This window comes from Accipiter gentilis, chromosome 23 (assembly GCF_929443795.1).
Source record: "Accipiter gentilis chromosome 23, bAccGen1.1, whole genome shotgun sequence".
NCBI classification, from domain to species: domain Eukaryota; kingdom Metazoa; phylum Chordata; class Aves; order Accipitriformes; family Accipitridae; genus Astur; species Astur gentilis.
This window is the reverse complement of record NC_064902.1, coordinates 13,635,006-13,657,043: the sequence shown is the minus strand read 5'-3', so window position 1 is coordinate 13,657,043 and position 22,038 is coordinate 13,635,006. Positions and strand designations below refer to the sequence as shown.

Sequence of the window (22,038 nt, the reverse complement as noted above, 5' to 3'; positions counted from 1 at the left end):
GGGTGAAAGTTACTGGAAAATACCTGTATTTTCCTGACCTCTCCCTACACCTCATCCTTCCTGGGTAAACCTGTGTCACTTTCCGTGCTGCCTGTCAAGGGGAGGGTGCCTCTGATGGGGATCTTTAGCTCCTGGGTTGTCTTACCTGGAGACCTGGATGCTACTGGCACAATCTCAATTAAACAAGGACAGCATAAAACATTACGGTGCCCTGTCTGGACCTGACACATTGCATTAGAGCCACTGAAGTGCCATTGACTATGGGCCTTGCTGAGAGCTGCCATTAACTGTCTGGCAGCAGGGTGGGATATTGGATTTTGCCCTGACCTTCCCTTCTTCCTGCCCCCAGTAGTTCAGCTAAAGCAAGGAGATGTTTTTCCAACTTCTTCATCTATTAAGTTTGTTTTTGAGGGAATGAGACGGGACTACCTCTTCTTTTTCGTCACTGTTGGAGATGTTTACTACTCAACACTGTTGCTGCAGGGTAGGACCTCAGTGCCATGTGTGTAGGGGGAGGGACTCGGGAACTCTTCCCTCGCTGGTGTTAGTAAGCAAAAACTATTGTCAAAGAACTTACAGGAACTTTTCTATATTGTCATAGATTCCCATGGGATCACTATATGGAAAGCGTTGTGTGCTCAGTTTTATTGAGGGTCTTGTGAACTTTTCTGAAAGATTTAGAGTCAGCATTAACACCACTGCTTGAAAATCACCAATTACATAATTTTTTTCTTTGGAATATTTTTGGCCCACTTGGTGTGAGAGAAAAAGCTTGAAAAATACATCTCTAATGGCTCCAGCACTGATTGCTTGCAAAAAGAACCCGCACAGGCCTAAAGAAAAAAGTTATTTTCCCAATTTTAGGGAGTAGAAAGATTCATGAATTTTCAGTGCTTAGTTTGGCACTGCGATTTGGGCCAACTGAGCAATCAGGCTAGTTACTAGCCTCACCTCTGAATTGATGCTGTGCTAGGCAGGAGAAATGACTAAGAGCACAAAAAGAAGGAATTTCTTTTTTTAAAAAAAAACAAAGTACCCCCCCCCCTTCAAAAAAAAAAAAAAAAGCTCAGAAAAAAGTGACTCCATTAATACCAGCTTGAGTGGCAGAGCAGGAAATCGGCTGAAAATGAACAAAGAGCCACGCGGCAGGGATGCTAATGCAAGCAAATGCCAATTCACACTTCGGCAGGCGGCGTGTGGCAGCTTGTTTTCCCGTTCAAACATTTTAGCCAGATAATGAGCAAAAAACCCAAGCATTTTTCACATAATCAACTGAGTTTGGAAGGGAGAAGCAATAGAGGAAGGGGAGCCGCGGTGCTAATTATTTGCCGGCTGATATGGCTGTCGACGAAGCAGCACGGGACTGTGCGGGGGGTGCGTTGCTAATTGGTGGCAGCGGCTGTAGCTCGGGTCGCTGCTTTTGGCCGCTTGGCTGGTGGTGGAAGCTGTTGTTAATGCATGGGCAACCTGGTTGCTTGCTGAAATGGAAGCCAAGGCACGTTCGCCAACAGCTATTGGGGTAGGGAGGGTAACCGTTAGCAAATTGGGGATTCATATCAATATTGGTTGGGGTTGCGAAGGGGGAATGAAGTGCAGAAGGGCGCTGGTGGCTGTCTGGTCCAGGGTGGTGTGTTTATGTGAAGCAGATGGTTGACTGCTTTACTTTGCCAGCAGATTATGGAGTTGGCTTTGAACCATCTTGCATGGTTTCCCAGGAATGCAGGGATCCCGTCCGCAGCAGAACGTTGCTGCCTTGAGCATGTTACCTGGCGTCAGAGCTGGCAGCGATGCTCTCACGTGGAAGGCGGCTGCATGCTGGGGTGCTCCTCACCATCCACAGCGTCCTGCGTGACCGAAGGCACACTGATGCTCCAGAGGCATTGAGAGGCTCCGGTCCTGCACGTCCCAGGGTATTTTGCACGTGCCTTTTGCAGTGCTGAAAACGCAACCTCATGCTGGGTATCCCGAGCTGCTGTTTCGGGGTTCCTCTCTCAACGTGCTGCTGCATTTGGGAAAGAAGTAAAGGGAGGTTGTATCTGCTGGGCTGAGTGGTGTGGGCAGGGAGTAGTTGGTTCAGCATCGTCCTGCTTCTGCCCCGGGAAATGCCACCTTGCTTTGTACTCCCAAACCATCCCTGTTGTCTGACTCTGCAGTTCTGCAAGGCATGGGGTGACAGAGAAAGAGTAAGGCAGGATATTAGGACAAACCTTCTGGAGGGAGGAATTAAGATAAACGTGGCCAGCTGTGCCAGAGATTGAAAGGTCTGAATCTTTATCACTATCAAACAGCTACTGAAGAATAGATGGCATGGGGCTTTGCTTTTTTTTGGTTAAAAAACATTGGATGCTGGAGTTAAACTGTCCCAAGTAAATTAAACTTTGGAGAATCATTAAGCCCAGAACCTTGACCCTGGCCTCCCCATCACCCAAAGAACCATTGCTGTTAAAAATGCAAATTTCGTTTTCAAGCCTTCTGCTCTCAGAGTTGATGCTAGGCTGTACCAGCACCCGTATGAAATCAATGGCTCACCTTGGTGCTTGCTGTAGTTCTCTAGCCAAGTGCTGCTGCTTTCACTGTCAGCATTGAGTAATGCTACAAGATCTCCATGGTCAGGATAGTACTGTTTTATCCTATCTGTTCTTCCCCCTATTTTTTGAAAGGCAGAGCTTCATTCCCCTGTTTCACAGAGGTCCTGGATGCTTGGGTATGAAGGTTCAATGTGTTTTGGCAGCAATGGCCTGGCATAGCTTGGTGATGGTCTAATGCCAAGTGCTAGTTCTTGCTTCATTAGAGATCTTCAGCTTAGTGGTGATGGAAAAGCATTCAAAGTGATGCAAGAGAAGAGTCCAGGGTCTGGATATCTACATTGTCCCTCTATGGGCTGCAAAATTTGGGCTGAAAAACTAAGTCGTGTTTATTTTTCAACTGAAAATTTTGATGCTTGAAAATGCAGATTTGAGTCAGCCAAAACTTGTCACTGGGTTTTGTCAACTTGTGAAGTTACTTCAGCAGGGGCAAAGAGAATTAAAACTAGATAATTTTTTTTTCTTTTTTGGAAATTACGTTCATTTATTTCATCTTACTTTTAAAAATTGTTCAAGCCCTTGAGCAAAATTCCCCTTCTAGTGGTTAAGCGTAACCGACGTGATTCAATTTACACCATCATTTTTCGGTTTGTGGGGGAAGTGGGCTGCCAGAAAGCTGAGCATTGGTTTTGATTTCTCTGTGTATAGGCCACTATCTGGAATAGGGCTGAACAAAAATCATCATTCCCTTTGTACACAGCAAGACAAAAACTTCTCTGTAACTTATATTTAAGTTACTTAAGAGCTGCGGACAGGAAAAAATGGATATGATTTTCAGTAACCTGTATTTATACTATCACGTACAACTTCTAAACCTTCACAGCTATTGAAAATTGGGAAAGGCAATCCAGGAATATGGTCACTGAGAATAGGAGTTATGTGATACTAAACGGTTACTAGAAATTATTGATTGAAAAAGTGCCAGCTTTTTAGGAAATGCCATAAAAATTGACATTTTAGATGGATGGCAATTAAATCTGTAGAAGTGTGCTCCCTTCTCCGCAAATAACCTCTATGCCATATAGGAGTCTTCCTAAAGGAGAATAGAAAGATATTTAAATACTTTAAATTTGGATCTCAACTTATGCTGCATGGTGCATTTACAGTGCATAATACTATTTGCTCTTTCCTCTGACTTTTTCTTCAAATCACTTAAGAGAAGGTGCTCTCTATATTGTACAGAGGCTGGAACAGCAGCAGGAAAATGTGACTTTGAAATAATGGGATCTATAAGAATAGGCAATTTCGTTCAAGTATAGTGATTTAGTGCCCTGTTAGTGTCCTGATGTATAACTCCATTTTCAAAGACCGTAAGTTTCTTCACAAGCATAATGACAGGCTTAAAACTTGTGAGACTAATGCCACAGCTTTCTCTGTCCTCAGCTGTTCCACATAATTACAGGAGTAAGGGAATTTTGTTCTCTCCTAATGGATTAGCTCCAAGAGGAATAAATCAGATAATGTTATTGCCTTCTTGTTTCTTTCCCTCCCTCCCTAAAAAGCAAGATAGCCCATATGGCGCAGTGCAAAGCTAGGGCTGGTAGTGTTTTTTCTTGCCTACAGTCTGTGAAACGGATGCGATCCCAATTCTGGTGTCACCAGGACAAACATTTTAAAGTGCTCTGGATTTGTTGTTTGTTGCTTTTGGTACTAATTTTAGCTTCTGTGTTTGCTCTGCTCACAGACGATGGCCCTTACTCGAAGGGGAGCAAGGATTCTGGTGGGATGGACGCAGCCCTGGTCTCCAGGAGGCAAAGCATCCCAGGTAAAGGAGGTGATCAGCTCCTGTTCCAGAACATCAGGGCATTCATTACACTTTACCTGGCTACCCCTAAAATGGGTAAACCACCCCAAAACGCCCATTTTGGTGCATCTATCAGCAAGGCTTTTGCTGGAGGGCAGAAATGGATGGTACTAACTCATCTCAGTGAGTGGTATGTCACTGGTGCAATCACAGTCTAGTGTAGAGCTGTTTATGGTGGTTACAGGGAGCTGGGAAAGGACGGGTTCCTGTGCTGGGCTGACACCCACAAAGAGGAAAACAGCAGCAAAGGAGAGAGGGAAGAAGCGCTGCCACATCTGAGCTCACTGGGCGGGGAGGGAGACGAGCAGTGTCTGGCGAGCTTCGTATTTCCCATGTGTGACTAAGTTTGTTTTGATATTTAGTCAAAACAAACAGAAACACCCCCAGGGGCTGAAGAGGGAGTGGAGAAACAGTAGTACATTTGCCTCTGTTGGTGCTGGGCTTTGTCTGCCAGCGGCATACCAGCAGATTTGGATGGGTTGCTCTGGAAAACTCATCGTCTTCCTAGTAAAGCCCAGGGCTTGATTTTGACTTCTGACCATTAATGACCCAGTCACAGGTTTGGCTTAGAGTGTTCTAGGGGATGGGGAGGAAACGGGGCCCTTTCGCTATTGCTTCATCATTCAGCATTTTTTTCTGGGCGATATTCTGCATTCTCTGGGGGTTTCTGCAACACGTTGCCACTGTACCGCAGCCCTGATGGAGAGAGGCTGACTCCCCGCTCACGAGAGCCAGTACGTCCAACAGCCCCAGCTCAAGAGATCTCAATGGGCAGGGCAAAATTCAGGTGTGCTCTTACTGCCCTGGGATGCTCTGAGCAGCAAAATCCAAGCATATATGCCAATAGAAGAAATCCAAGACTACTCTCATATGGTACTTAAACACTATGTCTTGCAGGACCAGATCCTGCTTAACCAGCTCACTTTTACATCTGTGTGTGTGTCTGTGATAGCGGCAGTAGATTTATAGAGGAATTGGTCAAAATCCCTTATTGCTTATCTTGATAGATTGACCTCAGGGACTTGCCTTTTTTCAGAGCAGTGATTTCTCCTTGAACCCATAACAATAGGTAATTGCACTCTGGGAGTTCTCATTTTAAACACTTATCAAGGATCAAAATTAAACTCCATTGAAGAGCTAATAATCTCCCCTTGCGGCACCATCTGTGTTGATCAGTTACGTCTGTAGTTGAGAGGAAATTTGCAGGATAGTGCCGGATGGTGTTCCTTCCAGCTCGGCGGGGAGGCCCCACAAAGTTTCTGGCAGCCCCTGGGATCTTAGGTTGGTGAATTGAAAACTAAGCTACTGTAGTTGGCAAGGGATCAAAACCGAGTTTAAAGAGCAGAACCATTATGGACCTGATGTTTTACAACAAGCTGCCAGTGCCACGTTAAATGGGTGCCCAGCAGTGCCTAAACGCCTTCCAGACTGGCGCTAGATTGCTCGCATTAATCAAGTGCACAGATTATTCTTGGAAGTGCTTTATAAAATAGGTAGTGCCTGCAGGACTCGAAGGGAGGTGCAATTTCTGGTGTCACGGTGGCATTACACAAGGAGCAAAGTGCTAGTGATGAGGCACCATGGTGCCAAATGACACCGTGTTTTCTCCCAGTGAAAGAGGATGGAGAGGTGAAGCCCTGCACCAGCATGGATCTTCTGTGTCAATATGTTTTTTAAGAGACCCTGCCTTGTTCTGGAAATCATAGTGTGCAAGAAGTTTCAAATGTTCCCTCTCCAAATACAGCATCTCATTTAAGCCTGGTGGGGTTTGCTGTGAAAACAAACTCCTGGGCCATTTGTGAAGTTGGTTTTAGTCCACAGTTGTGGGACTGCTGTTTTCTGTGCGCTGCCAATGCCCATCACCACCTTCTCCTTCAAGGCCTTGGAGAAAGGCGCCCTGTGGGAGGGAGACTGTTTTCCTCCTGTAAAGTTGTGGGAGATTTCAGTACACCAGAGATAGGGGAGGTGGATGGATCATGTTGTAGACAAATTCTGCAAAAGCTTCTTAGAAGAGGCTCTGGCAAGGCATGAAAGTCATCTGATTTGCCCCAGGGCTAGTCCTCGTTTGAGCAAAGAGTGTGAGTGCCGTCATGTGGGTTAATGTGGAGCTGCCTTTTGCCGAGTCCGCAGAGCTCTTGGTCTTTCCTTGGGCCGGTGCTGGCTCTCCTGCTAACTTACTCCCCTCCTCCACCCAGAAGTTGGAATAGTTTAGGGACCCCGTTTTTGTAAAACCCAGACGTGAGCTGTAATGGGATCAAAGCTGGGATCAGGTGAGGCTTATATATAGGTGCTGGACAAACAAGAGTGTCATCTTGGACTAAAGGAAGGTCAAATGTATGCTGCCTGCAGCAAACAAAGAAGTAGTACTGGTGCAGCAGCCGTGGGGTGTGCATCCCCTAAACCTGACGCTGGCATATGGATTATGGCTTGGAGTGCATGTGGAACCAGTTATGTTGTAAAAGTGACTCACGTCTTCAATTCCAGCTGTAGATGAGGTGGGTAATATGGAGACGTTTGACTTAGACCAGGTGCAGATGGGTGGGGAAACTGCTGGGAATGAATGAAGGTCATGCCTCTCTCTCCTGCCCATGCTGATGGCAGGATACCATCCCCTCCCATTATGTTCTTTATCTCCCAACTGTATTGATGTCTTGTGGTATTTTTTTAATCACAATATTTTAAGAACCACCCTGTTCTGTCCATCCAGGCAGCTACTGCAGGTCCACAGCATCCTCCAACATGGTAACTGTGACTGCCTGACACGTAGCCCTCCTAACACCTTCCCCACTCTATAACAAACCTAGTTCCTGAGGTAGTCTCCCTGGACCATTGCAGAGATCCCGTCAGCCTGGTTTTGAGTCATTCCACTGCCTCCAGCACCAGCACCTTGAAACACAAGGTTTTTATTCTCTCACAAGCCCTCACTCCTCTGCCTTGTCCTGCTTGGTCCTGCCTGCCAGACCTGCACGCAGACTTTTTCCCTCCACCGCTGTGGGTCCACCAGGACACCCTTCTGTTTCACAACTTAATTTTAAATAGACTGAAGCTTTCTCTTCATGCTAATTGTACAAGTCATCCCAGGTCTGCTCTCCCACCACCTGTAGGAAAAGGGTGTCCTTGGGATTGGGAGGAATGTGCCTTCCACTGAAATGTTTTGTCTTTATCCCTGATCTTTCAGAGGAGTTCAGAGGGGTCACCATCGTGGAGCTGATCAAGAAGGAAGGAAGTACCCTTGGGTTAACCATTTCAGGTGGCACAGACAAAGATGGAAAGCCAAGAGTCTCCAATCTGAGGCCGGGAGGACTGGCTGCAAGGTGAGAAATGGAAATGGGGTACAGAGAGCACAGTAAAACTGGAGAGGAATAGTTGCATGTTCTAGCTACTGAATGAATATAGTTGTAATTAAAATAGTTGGCACCTGACTCCCTTTTTTAAAGTGCCCCAGAATGCAAAGTTGTTGCTTCAGTAAGTACAACGTCTTCTATTGTGAGTTATTTCCCATGCTCTGTGCAATTTTGCTCTGAAATTTTGTGTAGGGATATTTGGGATTCTGTGAAATTAGGCAGCCTTGTCAGGAGAGCTGCATGGTACAATACATCTTGATCAAGTTAAGTGGTTTAATATTGTATCTGTTCTGAATACTGAGTGTGTAAGTAACGTTATTGGCTCAGAAAAGGAATGGGAAAAAGAAAGGCTCCAAGAAGCAGAGAAAGGGAAAGAGTAATTGAACAAGTTTGCAGAAAACAGGCAAAAGGAAAGATGTTTTCTTTTTCCCTGCTGGATTTTTTTTTTTTTCAGACAGCTCTTGGTGTGCTTCTCTTTGACTGATTGCTCTACATGAATGGGAACCGAGCAACAAAAAGAGAGGTTGTGAACACATAGACTGTGATTGTTGCTATATGTACACATCTGAATGCTTGCCACTGGGAAAGACAGATGGCTTTGATTTTAGCACTTCCCTCTGGTAGCAGGCACACGCAATCAGACAGCTAAGATCAGCTCAGCTTTGGTGGCTTGTTCAGAAAGTCCTCCAGTGACCAAAGGTTTCCCAGGCACGTCCAGGCTGAGTGTAGCAGAGACTTTGTGCTACCACTGCTTTTTTTTTTTTTTTTTTTTTTTTTTTTTCTCCTTTATTTGCAGAAGTGACCAGCTGAACGTCGGAGATTACATCAAGTCGGTGAATGGCATTAACCTGACCAAGCTGCGGCATGACGAGATCATAAGCCTGCTGAAAAACGTGGGCGAAAGGGTAGTGCTGGAAGTAGAGTACGAGCTTCCGCCAGCTGGTGGGTGCATCTCTGATAACGCTACTCTCTTTTCTTGGCCACTTTTTGTCCTGGGGTACAGCTGGGCTTTCTTGTGCATTAGCTGTCGTAGCCAAGGCAGTATCCAGGGGCATTTTGACGTTCTGCCTTCATCTGCTCGCAGCGCCGCGGTGGATGCTGCAGAGCTGTGTGCAGTCAGAGCAGAGCGCTTTTTCCAGCACAGTGGGTGCCTGTTCATGCACACCGGCGGGAGATGGCTGATTAGGTCTGTCTTGCCTCGGAGTGACTCGGTTGCACAGGCCAATCTGCCTCCTGATGCTGCTTCAGCTTGTTTTTCTTCTTCTCTTTTGGAGTGTGGCTACGGGAGTTTTTATTCAGTCTTAAGCATGTATTGCCAGATCCTCTTTTCTGAACTGTGGCAAGTGCTGTTATTCCTCAAGATGCTTTGAAATGTTACGTGTTTTCAGAAAGGACGCTGAAACAATCTGCTTTCCAGCTAAGGGGCCCTGGCAGAAGCTGGCAAGCCCAACTCACATTAACAGGGCTTGTGTCCTGATGTGGGAGACTATGTGCTCTTGCCCTCATTTGTTTGTTCTGATTAAAACAAACTCCTCAAACAGTTTCTCATCACCGTCTTTCCATTGTGAAATGATCTCCCCAGTTATTACTCATTCAGTTACCCAGATCAATCAGAGAATGATTGGGCAGAAGAAACAGAACAACTAAAAATAAGACGACAGGAGAAACAAAACTAATGAAATCTGAACACTTTGTGCCAGATAGGAAGCTATCTTACACTTCATAGCTTTGCTATAGCTGCTACCTTTACATGAAAAGTATTGAATGTATAAACGACCATATAAAGCCCTAAGAAAAAATATATAACCTGAATTAGCTGAACCTCTACCCATTATCCCCCTCTTTTCTGCTGTAAACGTTAGTTAGCTTTTGCGTACAACCCTAGTAAACCAAACTGTGTCTCAAGTTTTCCATGTTCTCATGCACGCTAGAGATGACAATTCTTAACCTTTTTCCCTAGCTGTGAGTCTGGCTGTCAGGAATCTGATAAGCTGTACTTACTAGCTAAGCAGCAGTGCCAATACTGCATGGCTCAATCAATAGCAGCAATGCAAAATGTCCTCACCTCTGAATGAGCAGGAAGAGCACACTGAAATAGTGACTTCTCTCCAATGAGATTATTGATGCTGTTTATGACTAATCCAAACAAAGAGGCACTGCAAAATACAGGGACTTGTCAATTATTGCCTTGCTCCAGTTCATTGTGGGCTTTTATCTGCGGTGAGGGTTTGTTATTGCTGTGTGCGCCTGCCTCTTTTTCTTTCTCTTTTCCTGAGCAAAGAGCAGAAATATAGTGCAATTCAATAACTTGTGCTTGTGGGTTTGAATTTTTCTTCCCACTCTGTAATTTCCTGCTTTGGAAGAGACCTTGCAAATCCAAGTCTAGTTTTCAGGCCACTGTGTCATATCATCTCTTTCATAAATAAACCAAACCCCGAGTTAACACTAGGTTAGGTTTCCCTGCTCCCCATGGTCTTACGAAAGGCTGTTGCAGAACTTCATGCTTGGATGCTTAGACAGAAATTGGATGGTTTCCGAACTCGCTTGTGGATGCTTTATACCCTTTTATTGATGTGTGAGTATCGCCCCTTAGCTGGGAGCCTTCCTGTGCCTTGAGCTTTTCCCTTCTGCAGTATTTCCAGGCTGTGTCCCTGTTAGCAGACTGCACACAGCAGCAGGAGCAAAGTGGCTGCGTGGGGGACAGTGTTTTGGGCATTTATTTGGCCTCACTGTATCCTGGTCCCCAGGGCTGCTGGCCTGCAAGATGGTACCATGTCACCACTGTACGTTTTTGAGGTTAGTTTAAGGGTTAGTTTAACCCTAATTTGGGTGCAGGTTGCTAGCCCTCAGGGTGCTTGGCAGTGAGGACCAATGTGGTCAGTGAGGACAGTGGGGAGATTTGCTTCAAAAACCCCCTCCTAAGCCAAGGGGAAACGCTAGTGCGGACGTGCCTAGGGGAGCCTTCAGCTCCAATCTGCCAGGTTGAAGACAAGCTCTTGGTCTATTTTCTGATTATCCTTGTGGCCATTCATTGCCCTTGGTTTGAAGATTAGGAATTGATCTTTTCAGAGTGGACCAGGTTGAAATGCCATGTGGAGTTCTGCTTGGAGAAGACTAGGAAATTGTCCCATATTTACTGCAGCAGTTCAATAAATCATTAAATAGCAGGGGATGGTAAGGGATAGAAACAGTTTCTTTCTTTTTTTCTTTACTTTTCTACATTAAATAGTACTGTGTATTTAACATAAAATTACTGAATTGCCCCTAGGATCAGTTTAAAGGATTCACTTAATCTTTTTTTAAAGTCAAAATATGAGAGGTAAGAGAAAAAAAACCCAACCTTTTGCACTGAGGATTTGGGATTTTCATTTTCTTTAAGGTCAGCCGGTGACTTGATTCCGTACTCTGCTGCTGTTTTTTTTTAATAAGTTTCCATCTGCAGCAGAAGCTCCTGGCTTTTGAGTAATGCTGAACGCATTAAAGCCAGCTGATAAACGAGATGGTTTTACTTGAATGTCAGAGTATTAACCAAGACAAATTTGAAGGGAGATGCACAACGCTGAGCTGGTGAAATCATCCTAAAACACAATGGTTGGCTCTGGGAAAGGTTCACGTGTCCAGGTTGGGCTCTTTTTGCCTCCAAACAGGGAAGCTACAATATGGGTATTGGGCTAGACTTTCATTCCAATGCCATTTGGATGAGTTTTGGTATTGTTTTGCAGGGTGGTGTGGAAAAGGTTTATCTAGGAGTAACTGGGTCTTCCTTTCTTCCTTTAGTGCCAGAGAGCAGTGCTGGCATTATTCCCAAGACCATCGAGGTGTCCCTCTACAAGGAAGGCAACAGCTTTGGCTTCGTGCTGAGAGGTTAGTAGCTTCACCAGTGAAAAACAAAGAGGGCACAAGCACTGGCAGAGGTAATTTGGGAAGAGGGAAGAGAAAAGTAAGAAGATGAATGTCATAAACCTCAGCTGAGAAGTGAAAGCATGTCCTGGAGAGCATCCTGAGCAGCCTTCAAGGACTGCCAGCTGCCTAATCCAGGGCAGACTTTTTCCTTTCAGGCTGTGTCAGCTGTTACGTGATAAATGTCTCTCCTTTCTCAGCACTCTCATTCAGACTTTCAAACCTCCAGTGACTTATGGCTTTCCCGGTTTGATTACAGGGGGAGCCCATGAAGACTGGCACAAGTCCAGACCGCTGGTGCTCACCTACGTGAGGCCGGGTGGCCCAGCAGACAGGTAATGCTCGTGTTGCACCTCCAACGTTTGCTTTCACAAGACAGACTGGCAGTTCTCACCGTGCTCTTGGATGAGTATCCTTCTTGTCCTCCTTACTGGTGCCTCCCCAAGGCTTCTCATGCTGGTGGTGTGGAACGACACAGGTGGTGTGGGACCTGTGGTGTGCAGGGAGGATGGCTCCGGTGCTCATAGGCTGACCCACGTGTAGATGTTATAAGCAGAAACTCCTCTTCCAGAGGCAGCCACTTAATTAAGCCTGTGCAAATGAATAGCTGATGCTGTGTTAGAAAGCAGGAGGCAGTCTATCTCGTCTCATGCCGCTATTTTAATATGATGGGCCTCGTACTATAAATAACCCAAACTATTGTCCCAAGGAGTGTTCAATTCCTGCAGGATCAAAGTAATTGACTTTTATATCTATATACACACACACACCCGCTCAATATGTAAATGTATTAAATATATATATATATATAAAAATATATATATAGAAAAGATATCTAAATATAAACAAACACATCTACATATAAACAAAAACCCCGCCTGTGGCTTCCTACAGGGAAGGGTCCTTGAAAATTGGGGACAGGCTGCTGAGCGTTGACGGGATCCCTCTGCACAGCATGACCCACGCTGACGCCATCAACATCCTGCGGCAGTGCAGCCAGGAGGCACTCTTCCAGATCGAATACGACGTGACTATCATGGGTAAGGCCAAGACGGTTGTGGTGGCATTTTCTCTGACTGCCTGGAAAGTATGTGAGACTAGACACAGTAACTAAGGTACTTGGTTTCAGTGGAAAAACTGCTGAGCAATGCGCTGCCAATGTGGGTGTAGGGGGTAGAGTTCAAAGCTGGCTTAGTTGAATGCATTTGAAATGCCCTTATCAAATGACGTGTCTTGACGGGAATGATGACTGGGTTTAGAGGAGGGGGAAAAAAGGGATTTTCTAACATAGGCAAGGAGGGCATAGGAGAAGTCAGAGTTAAAGGGGGCTGGAGCACTCTGCCAGCACTGCAAATACTGCTATTCAATGTGTGCAGGGGAGTGAGCTGCAAGCAGGCAGAGACTTGATGTGGCTGTGCCTTCGGTTCTGAATTTTGACCGTGCTTAATTCTGGAGCTATTCCCTTTCTTAGAAACGTTAGTTCAGATCTGCTTCTGAAATAAATGAGGGGTGATCAACTGATTGACCCCAAATAAGAGAGAATTTACTGGAGGGCAGAGGATGGGTATTTCTAAAGAGCGTTCTGCAGAGTAGATATGAAGTTTGAGGGTTTAGAGGGTTGGTGGTTTTTTTTAATTTGATTTTCAGTTTCAAGCCCTGGGAAAGGGCTTATTATTAGCTACTGTAAAGTCATTTTGAGCTGGCTTTGTGACACACAGCTGTTACTGCAGGGAGTGTCGTTAATGAGTCTAAGGTTACCACAGAGTCTGAAGCTGTGTTGGTTCTGCAAGCTCACTGAGCTGTGCGTTAGATTTTGATGTTGCATATACATCTCCAGAGGGGTTTCTGCCTCCACTGAAGCCCCAAGTCCTAGGTTGGAGTCTTTTCCACAAATCTCGCAAAACAGTCCAGCACGTCTAAGCCTAGGTAGGATCCAGTGAGGAATAGGAGTCCGTAATATCAGGTTGTTTTCTGATTTGTCAGTGAGGAGGGAAATGAAAAGGATCTGCAGCTGAGAGTGTTTAATACCACACCACCCCTAAGGAAAGAGAGCTGAGAATGCCAGAACTTGCTCCACGCAAGGTGCAAGAGTGTTGTACCAGGATAAGGGAGCTACTCGTGCCAGCCCTGAGGGCTTTCGGCTTCCTTTTGCGTCTCCTTCCCCCAAGCTTTCCCCTTCCTTTCAGCAGAAACTCCACAAGTGTGGACATGCGGGGTCTCTCACGGGGGTGGAGGCTGCCAGGACCTGGGCAGCCATGTGCCACGCAGACACCTACTCCACTGGGAGAGTTGGAAGGAAAACCTGATGCCTCGGCAGTTGCCTGCACGCTGCCTGGCTTGTGCCGTGCTACAGGAGCAGCTTCTCTTTAGAAATTGGCTGGTATTCATGAAAAAGAGGAAACACTTAAAAGATGGAAAACAGAACCTACCCAAACCCTATTTTCTACCTTTCTGTACGATTGTGATTGTGGTAACTCTGCAGCGGTCAGTAAGGGATGTCCGTTCCTCTTCTCATGGGCTGGCTGGGCTGGCAGCTCTGCCTGAGGAGGGGACAGGCAGAGTCAAGGAGGGATTTTTGCACAGAGCTGTCAAGTCTGAACAATAGCAAACAATTAATGGTGCATGGGAAATGGGCTTTTTGGGGGTTTTGTTGTTTGTACGGTCCCCTGGTGCCTATGTTGCAGAAAGTTGATTGTTTTAAAACCTGACTTGGAGCAAAAATAGCCATGAAGGTGTCTCGGTATTTCTTCTTGGGTAACTCTCCCACCTAAAACTGTTAGGGTTGAGTGAACACAGAGCAATGGCAGGGTTTTACGCAGTGATTCTCCACCTTGTGTTGCTATACAGTGGACCACAACCAGATACTTCCCAAGACGTAAAACCAGCCACCTTCTCAGATAATTTCTGCATAGAGAGTGCTTCTCCCCAACCCTGTAAAGGGATATACTTGTCCTGCTTTCTTTTAAGGCAAGATGATGCAGAACATGTAGCTTAAAACAATCTCTGCAGACAGTTTTGCCAGGCAACAGCTAATAACTGCAATGGGAGATGAGTGTACCATCCCCAAATCAGAACTATTACAGACATTTTCTTTACCAGCCACGGGAAGATGATGAGGGAAGGGAAGGGCAGGTGTTGGAGGCAGTGTGGGGATGTTATTAGCCTGAAGGGAGCACTCTTAATTCCCATTTTGAAAACTTGGTGAAGGGGCTGGGGGGTCACGTGGCCACACAGTTCACTTGATTCATTATAAGAGCTGGAGACACCACCATGAAGTGGTGCTTGGCCTGTTCATCCCCAGGGAAAATAAAGGTTTTTACATTGCACTAGCTCTCTGCTGCAGCTCTACACGCTGGGTGGTGTGGGCTGACCCTCGAGGAGGGAAAGCTGTTTTTCCACATCTGCCCTTGGTGAGAGACCAAGGCTGCTGCGGGGGAGTGTTGAATCATGGCATTCCCCAGCTGGCTTCATGGTTTTCCAGCCAAAATTGTGTGCTGAGGATGAGCTGCAAGGGGCCAGCCCTGTTCTCGGTGCAAGGGACAGGGCAGCTGCTTTCCACTGCCACTGAGCATCCCCCGGCTGTCGGGCTTTCACCGGGGAGCCCAGCATAGGACGGGGCCATGGCAGGCTTTTAATCAAATGGGCTCAAGGCCACGAAAGGAATTAAATTCATCTGCCATTTCCATTTAAAAGGAATGTGAACTGGGGAGGCACCTCCCTTGGGCATCGGGAAAATCTCTGCCCTTTGCCCATGCCAGATAAACGTTGCAATGAACAGATGCTTTCCTGTGGCAACACTCTATCTCATCGGCCTTTTCGAAGGGGGGAAAAAGAAAAAAAAAACACCCAACAAATAAACTGATCAGCCAGAAACTGGTGCCATTTGAATAGTTATTCTGTAAATAAGCTGTGTGTGCCATGACACGAGGCGCTGGGCTGCAAGTCTTTAGGGTTGACTCATGGAGGGGGGAAGCTCTCTGCCAGAGATGACGAATGAGCAAAGCAATTTGCTGTGTCCTTGTCCTCTGCTCCCTTCCCCTGGCTGCCCCTCCGCCCATTCATTTTTAGGCTGAAGATTTTTGGGCTTCTGGGGCTCTCTTGCTGATGGATTGCAGGGCTGGTAGCATCCCACAAACGGGTGACCGCTCAGCATCTGCAGTGGGTAGGGCCTGAAGAGGGGCCCATGAAGTCAAATGCTTCCATGTGCCTGTGAAGCTGGAGGGATCACGAGCCACTGGGCTGTGTCAGGAAGGGGGCAGCTCCCTGGTTTGCTTCTTCATTTTTTCCTTTTTCCTTTTTATTTCTCCATTTTCCTTTTTCCTTTCTCCTTTTTCCTTTCTCACATCTTCCTTTCTCCTTTTTCCTTTCTCACATCTTCCTTTCTCCTTTTTCCTTTCTCACATCTTCCTTTCTCCTTTCTTCCTTTTTCCTTTCTTCCTTTCTCCTTTCCCTCCTCTCCCCCAAAATGCATTACAGCAGGGAAAAAAATCATCCCTACCAGCACACCTCAGTTATTCCCCAGGCAAGTGCTCATAACATTTTCCACTCTGGTTACAAAAGCCAACCTTCCTTAGGGAGGCGAGCAAAGCCAGGTGAGGCTCAAGGAAACCTAGTGCAAGAAGGAAAAAACCCCACAGTATTTCCTCCAAAATAAGCTGCTGAGAGAAAGGTCCTTAAGAAAACACTTGTCATCCCCCAGCTTTGAGTGGTGGGGTAACCAGCTCTCCTGTACCTTCAGCACTGGCGTGCCTGACTACCTGGAGCAGACTCTGTTTCCCTTGTATCTGTCGTGATAATGGTGAGTACCCCTCAAGCATATGGGTATGAGCAGGTTTTGCACAGCCCTTTGTGTCCTCCTGGCATGAGCCAGCTGGACAGAGCGATGGGATTTGCTGTACTTGAGCAAGTTTTGGTAGGCTTTCCTCCTGTTTTGGTGGAGGAGGTTAGAGGGTTGATTAGACCTGTAGTGAGTCACCTGGTGGCTGCTGATTTTCCATCTGAACATTTTGAAATGGCTAGAATTTGGGTTTGGAAGGAAAAATACGGGCAGGATTTGGGGGCAGATGTTAACTGATTCAGGCTAGAGCTGCTGGTACTGAATTTTAATAGGGTACTATCCAATTCATTTATCCTATTAATTTAGTCAATGTCACCTAAAAAGAGCAGATGTCTTCAAAAAGGTGGAGGGCTTAAGGGTTTATTTGGTTACTAAAACTATTGTTTCTGAAGGTGGATGAAGATTCTCCCCAGCAATGTTAGGAGATGTAAAATTATTCATTCAGCAAAGGAGAATGGGACTTCTGGACCCTGTCTGACTATCCACTAAACAAGCACGTATTTTTGGACAAGTTGTGTGACAGCTGTGCCTCAGTTTCCCAATCTGTAAAATGGTACTGTGCTCCTCTGGGAAGCACAATTCATTGCTTGCAAAACACTTTCAAACCCTTACATGAAAATCTGCACAGCCATGCAAGGCAGTGTACGTATACGGGTTTTTCTGTTCCTTGGTAACAGAACCCTAGAGAAATTATGCAAGCTGCTGTATCCATATTAAACTTGGTGTCACTGGCCTCAGTGATCCTTGTTCTGCAACAGTGTGATTTTTGGCCCTCAGTACGTGCTGAGCAGCATTTGAATTAAATATCTTGTGAATGCTGAGCCTCCAAGAACAACTGCGTAGACTCTCTTGGCTTGTGAGAAAGGATCTTGCTTTAAGTAAGGTGAGATTTGCTGTGAAATGCAGAAGAGCTGTGGATGTCTTTTCCATAGGTGCTGGGTGAGGTTGCAGCTGTGCGTGATGGTGCAGAAACACCTTGTGGTGCCAAAGCAGCAATGCCAATTGACTCCCTACAGTAAGGTTATTGCACGGCCTGCCCTGGCCTCTCCGTGTTTCTTTTTAAAGTACTTTGGGTGTAATAGCCCCATGTTAATCGTGCCTCACAAATATTGCTAAATTGCAGACGCCTGACCTTTGATTTGAGCTAAATCTTTCCCTAGAATACTTAATAGATGCTTGTGGTATTTCTTCAACACATACCTCTATAAAATGGCTTTGGAGCAATTCTCGTCTATGCCACTGGAGATGAGAATTAAAAGGGACAGTGGGGTGGCCCATGCTGTGTGCGGTAGGAGAAGGGACTGTGGGCTGGAGACAGGACTATGATTTCCTACAGTCTTATTGATCACCTAGGTCCTGGCATGGGAGTAGGTACCCAAAGCTCGCTCTTCTCACCGTTGTGCTGAGACCTCCCTGTGAAACACTTGGCAAAGCCGAGAAGCTTGGATGCTGGGTAAAACTGAGAGGAGTAGGTATTTTCTTTGCAAGGAAAGGTCTACCACTCCAGCAAGCTTTTTTCATGTTTGGGTTTTTTTTTCCCCTGTGTCCTTCCCCTCAACTGGAGGAATATAAGTCTGTGTCCCTCTTCAGAGGATATGTGCTAGACACACGGGCTGCAAAACCAACATATAGCTGGTGTTTGCTGTTGGAAGAGATCCTCAGTCTCTTGGTGCTTCCTTTGCTAACGAAGGCTTACGTGCATCTTCCGCAGACTTTAGCGGGGCGCTTTGTGCATCTTTTGATTGAACTGGGACTGTGCTTTTTGCCAGGGCCTGCAGATCTCCCCAGTGGTCCTTTTCAACAGAGAATAAGCAATGTTTTATTTGACTCCTGCATAACCTTTAACATGGCTCATTCCTCCTCCTTCCTCTCCCGGGAAAAAGGGCACGGTGAGTAGACCGGAACCTGAACATCCCCTGGCTGATCCCCAGGGGAAATTTCCAAGGGAAATTTCTGTCTCCAGAGACTCAGCATCTTCAACAAATCTCAGGAAAGACCTCGCTGCGTCTTAGCTTCTGAGATCTGCATTAATGCTCCTGTTTATCAGAGAGCAAGAATGAGCCATGCATCAAGTTTTGGAGCCAAGTGGCATCAGCATTTTTAGTGGAGCACAGCCTCGGAAGAGAAAAGCCTTACTATGAATAATTAAGGGCTGAGGAGGCATCAAGCTCTCAGAGGGCTCTGCTGGCCTTTCCTTCGAAGTGGATGACTGGGTTTCCATGAAGTGCTTTTGTTGGGGGTCAAACTACACGTGGGGTGCTGGTTGTGGGGTGTCTGGTGGTGATAACACGTTCTTGAATCCAGCCTCTTTATGATGGCTTTAGGTAATGTGGAAGCAAATGTGTGTAATAGAGGTGGAGGGAATTTCTGTCTAATCAGCCAGAGACACAGGCTTTCTTTTTCCTCCCCCTCCCTCAGAAGAGATGAATAGGTATGGTGCAGGCTTATGCTAACAGGTGCAATTTCGTAGGAGTTTCATCGTCTCACTTACAGCACCTATTAAGCTTATTGCAGAAATGCATCTTTTAAACATGAGTTACTCCTGTATTGTCTGATGGGAGAGAGAAGGCTTTTGTAAGCATGTGGGTAGGTAGCATTGTGTCTCTGATCCCATTGTCACACTAGAGGAGCTGAAACGAGCAGTTGAGGTGATATTTTGAAGCTGGTACTGAAGCATACAGGAGTTGACTGACTTGTGTGCAGGTCATCAGCACACAAAAGACTTCTGAGTACTTCAGAAAGTGGGATCCTGTTTCTTTGTGCCTTTTTTGTTTGTTTGGGAAGAAGCCTATAACAGTGATGTCCGTCTGATCTTCCTTTTTTGTGCTTTAATACTGTTGATGTGACTGCTGCACAGCCTTTGAGCAATCTCTTCCTCGATCTTGCTATTTAACCCCAAGAAAATGGGGGTGGGGGGGGTGAGGGGGGGGGTGAGGAGGGCAAGGGCAGGTTCCCTGAGTGAATTGTTGTAATATCTCTTCACTTCATTATCATATATATTTTGTACAGAAGCAATTTGCTTCTTGAGTTTACTTCTTTGTTAAGTTACCACGGGATACAGATGGTAGGATGTCCAAACTACAGGTTTGCTGATACACGTGGCAAGTCAGCACTATTGGCCAGCCCCTTGCATTTAGAAATGGAAAAAGCTGAATGAGAAGTGTCTTCAGATGCTCTCTTGTTTTGCAGATACTGTAGCAAATGCTTCAGGTCCTTTACTAGTTGAAATAGCAAAGACTCCAGGCTCTACGCTAGGAATCACACTGACAACAACCACGCACCGAAACAAGCAGGTCATTGTCATCGACAAGATCAAGCCAGCCAGTGTGGTGGACAGGTATGGATCTGAACAGACTGCTCCTAGCCCTGCTTTACCTTTCTCTGCTGCTTTTTTGTCCCTTTGTTAGTTATATAGCATTCTTCCTTGCCTTGCCTTGAAATGGCCATGTCCACATGTTCTTAGCACTAAGCGTGCTAAAAATATCTGACCCAACACCAGTGGACACTCCTCACTGGGAATGAATGTAACTCAGCGCATGTGAAAGCTGAGCTCTGTTTTAAAAACCTCAGATCTGACTGCCCTGGAGCTGTGGAATGGCAAAAACCTATTCTGGAAACTTCTGGCTAGAGCCTTTTCCTGATGGGCAAGTCAGCTAATCACCCTTTACATGGGGATGCAGGAGAGACTGTTATGCAGCCCTAGCTGTGGTTAGTCGTGTTGCTGAGGTGAACTGCTGGCTCATAGGAGTTAACTACGCTTGCTGGATGAGCCCTCAGCCATCCAGACTAGCTATGAGTGGGCACTATTAAAAACTTTAAAGATCTTTCCCAAGCCACCAGCAGCACTGATTCAAGCATGAACCATCTTAGTTGGTATTTTGGGCAACGCTTGAACCTAAGGTTCAAATTGGAAGTAAAAAAATGAGATATGATATGAAAAAAAATTCATATGAATTCCAACAATAATTCACAGTTGGATTTTATATGTGTTTGCTCCCAACTGTAAGGACATGGATTTTGGCTATGTGTATAATTACCTCTCTTGCTGTTTCCTTTGCAGATGTGGTGCGTTGCACGTTGGTGACCATATTCTCTCCATTGATGGCACAAGCACAGAGCACTGCTCCTTATTAGAGGCAACTCAGCTTTTAGCTGCCACTTCGGAAAATGTCAAGCTAGAGATATTACCTGTTCACCAAAGCAGGCTGCCTTTGAAGCCTCCAGAAACAGGTGTGTCTTCTGTGCAAACACTGTTGGTTGCCCTCAAAATTTACTTGAGGTCCCTGCTGGGGTTCTTGCTGCTTTTGAATGCTGGTAACAGACTCCAAAGAAAGACATCTGTGGAGGGGGGGGGGGGGGGGGGGGGGGGGAAGAAAAAAAAAAGATGTTTTGATGAAACGCATGTGATTAGATGACGTTCTTCAAGGATGTGAATAGGAAAAAAAGGTAACATCTGTGCTTGAATGGGGAAATTGGAGTTGGGAATCCCAGGGTTTTGCAGTGCTGAGTGCTATGCAATCCGCTTCCTTAGTACCTCAGATAAGAGACTTTAATGGAGAGGGAGGAAAACAACCTTGGTGCTGGCAAATGTCTTTCCAAGCTCAGTTTTCATTTGCTGATGCCTAGTAAGGCTTTGTAAAGGACATGTCAGTAACTAGGCAAGGTCCTGCTGGACTTCCTTAGGAAACAAAGCTGTAACATATGTGTTCATCTTCTAGACGAGCTTGTTTGAATGGCAGCTGTGTCTGAGCAGCCAGGGGTAGAGTGAATGCATCTGTAGCTGCTGCTTTCCACCACCCCCACCAAAGAAATATTGGGGGAAAAAATTCTGGCTCCAGTGAAATCAAGCCCCAAATGCCTGTAAACGTCGTTAGTAATTCACCCTGGTGAGCATCCTTGTTGCCCACCTTCAGCTTCTCCTTCCGTTGAGAGGCTGACTCAGGCTTTCATATAAACTTCATTGTGAACATAGCCTCAGTACTAGCAGATTTGTTGCAACTCTGGCCTGTAGTTTTGTTACAGTCTGTACTGGTGGTCTTGTAATTCAGGTGTTTCAGGCATGACTGTTCAGTACCAGCCCCTTTTGCAACCATTTTCCATCACTTGTCTCTCAGGGACATGCATTTTAATAATATTGGTGCACAGTAGCCCTGGGCACAGCTCTTCTTTCCATTCTCTTCTACAGCAGTTTGGGGAAAGGAGGTAAATGTCTGTGTTGTCTTCTTTAACGTGATGCAGTGAAACATAAAATCTAATAACGTCTTTATGTCTAGAAATAAATCTCTTACACACCCAGTCCAATTTGTGCAGAATTAAAGCAGTTTAACGAAGGGAATGGATGTCTTGACCTTTGTGTCCAAGAAAAAATGGAAAGCTATAATCCTTTTTCAATGGCTGTTAAAAAGAACTATTCTCCTTCTCCCATTAGTGCCCTGGTCCTAATCTTCTTTCAGAATATATGCATTCAGCAGCAGCGCAGGAGAAGGAGGATCTGTGGAAGGATAGCTTGGCATGTTCAGAGCCTTCTTACCCAAACCTCCATACATCAGATCAGTTTCCTGTGGCAGA

At 45.8% G+C, this 22,038-nt stretch overlaps 1 protein-coding gene across 4 annotated transcripts in view; it reads left to right on the top strand.

Moving 5' to 3' along the window:
• GRIP2 (glutamate receptor interacting protein 2) overlaps window positions 1–22,038 on the top strand; it is a 292,459-nt gene that overhangs the window by 225,888 nt on the left and 44,533 nt on the right. For all 4 annotated transcript variants that reach the window (XM_049827181.1, XM_049827180.1, XM_049827183.1 and 1 more), the window contains exons 2-9: window positions 4,270–4,350; window positions 7,568–7,703; window positions 8,530–8,675; window positions 11,511–11,597; window positions 11,893–11,968; window positions 12,528–12,673; window positions 19,660–19,807; window positions 20,531–20,700. In XM_049827181.1, the coding sequence (XP_049683138.1) occupies window positions 4,270–4,350; window positions 7,568–7,703; window positions 8,530–8,675; window positions 11,511–11,597; window positions 11,893–11,968; window positions 12,528–12,673; window positions 19,660–19,807; window positions 20,531–20,700 (990 nt within the window). The remainder of the gene's footprint in view (window positions 1–4,269; window positions 4,351–7,567; window positions 7,704–8,529; window positions 8,676–11,510; window positions 11,598–11,892; window positions 11,969–12,527; window positions 12,674–19,659; window positions 19,808–20,530; window positions 20,701–22,038) is intronic.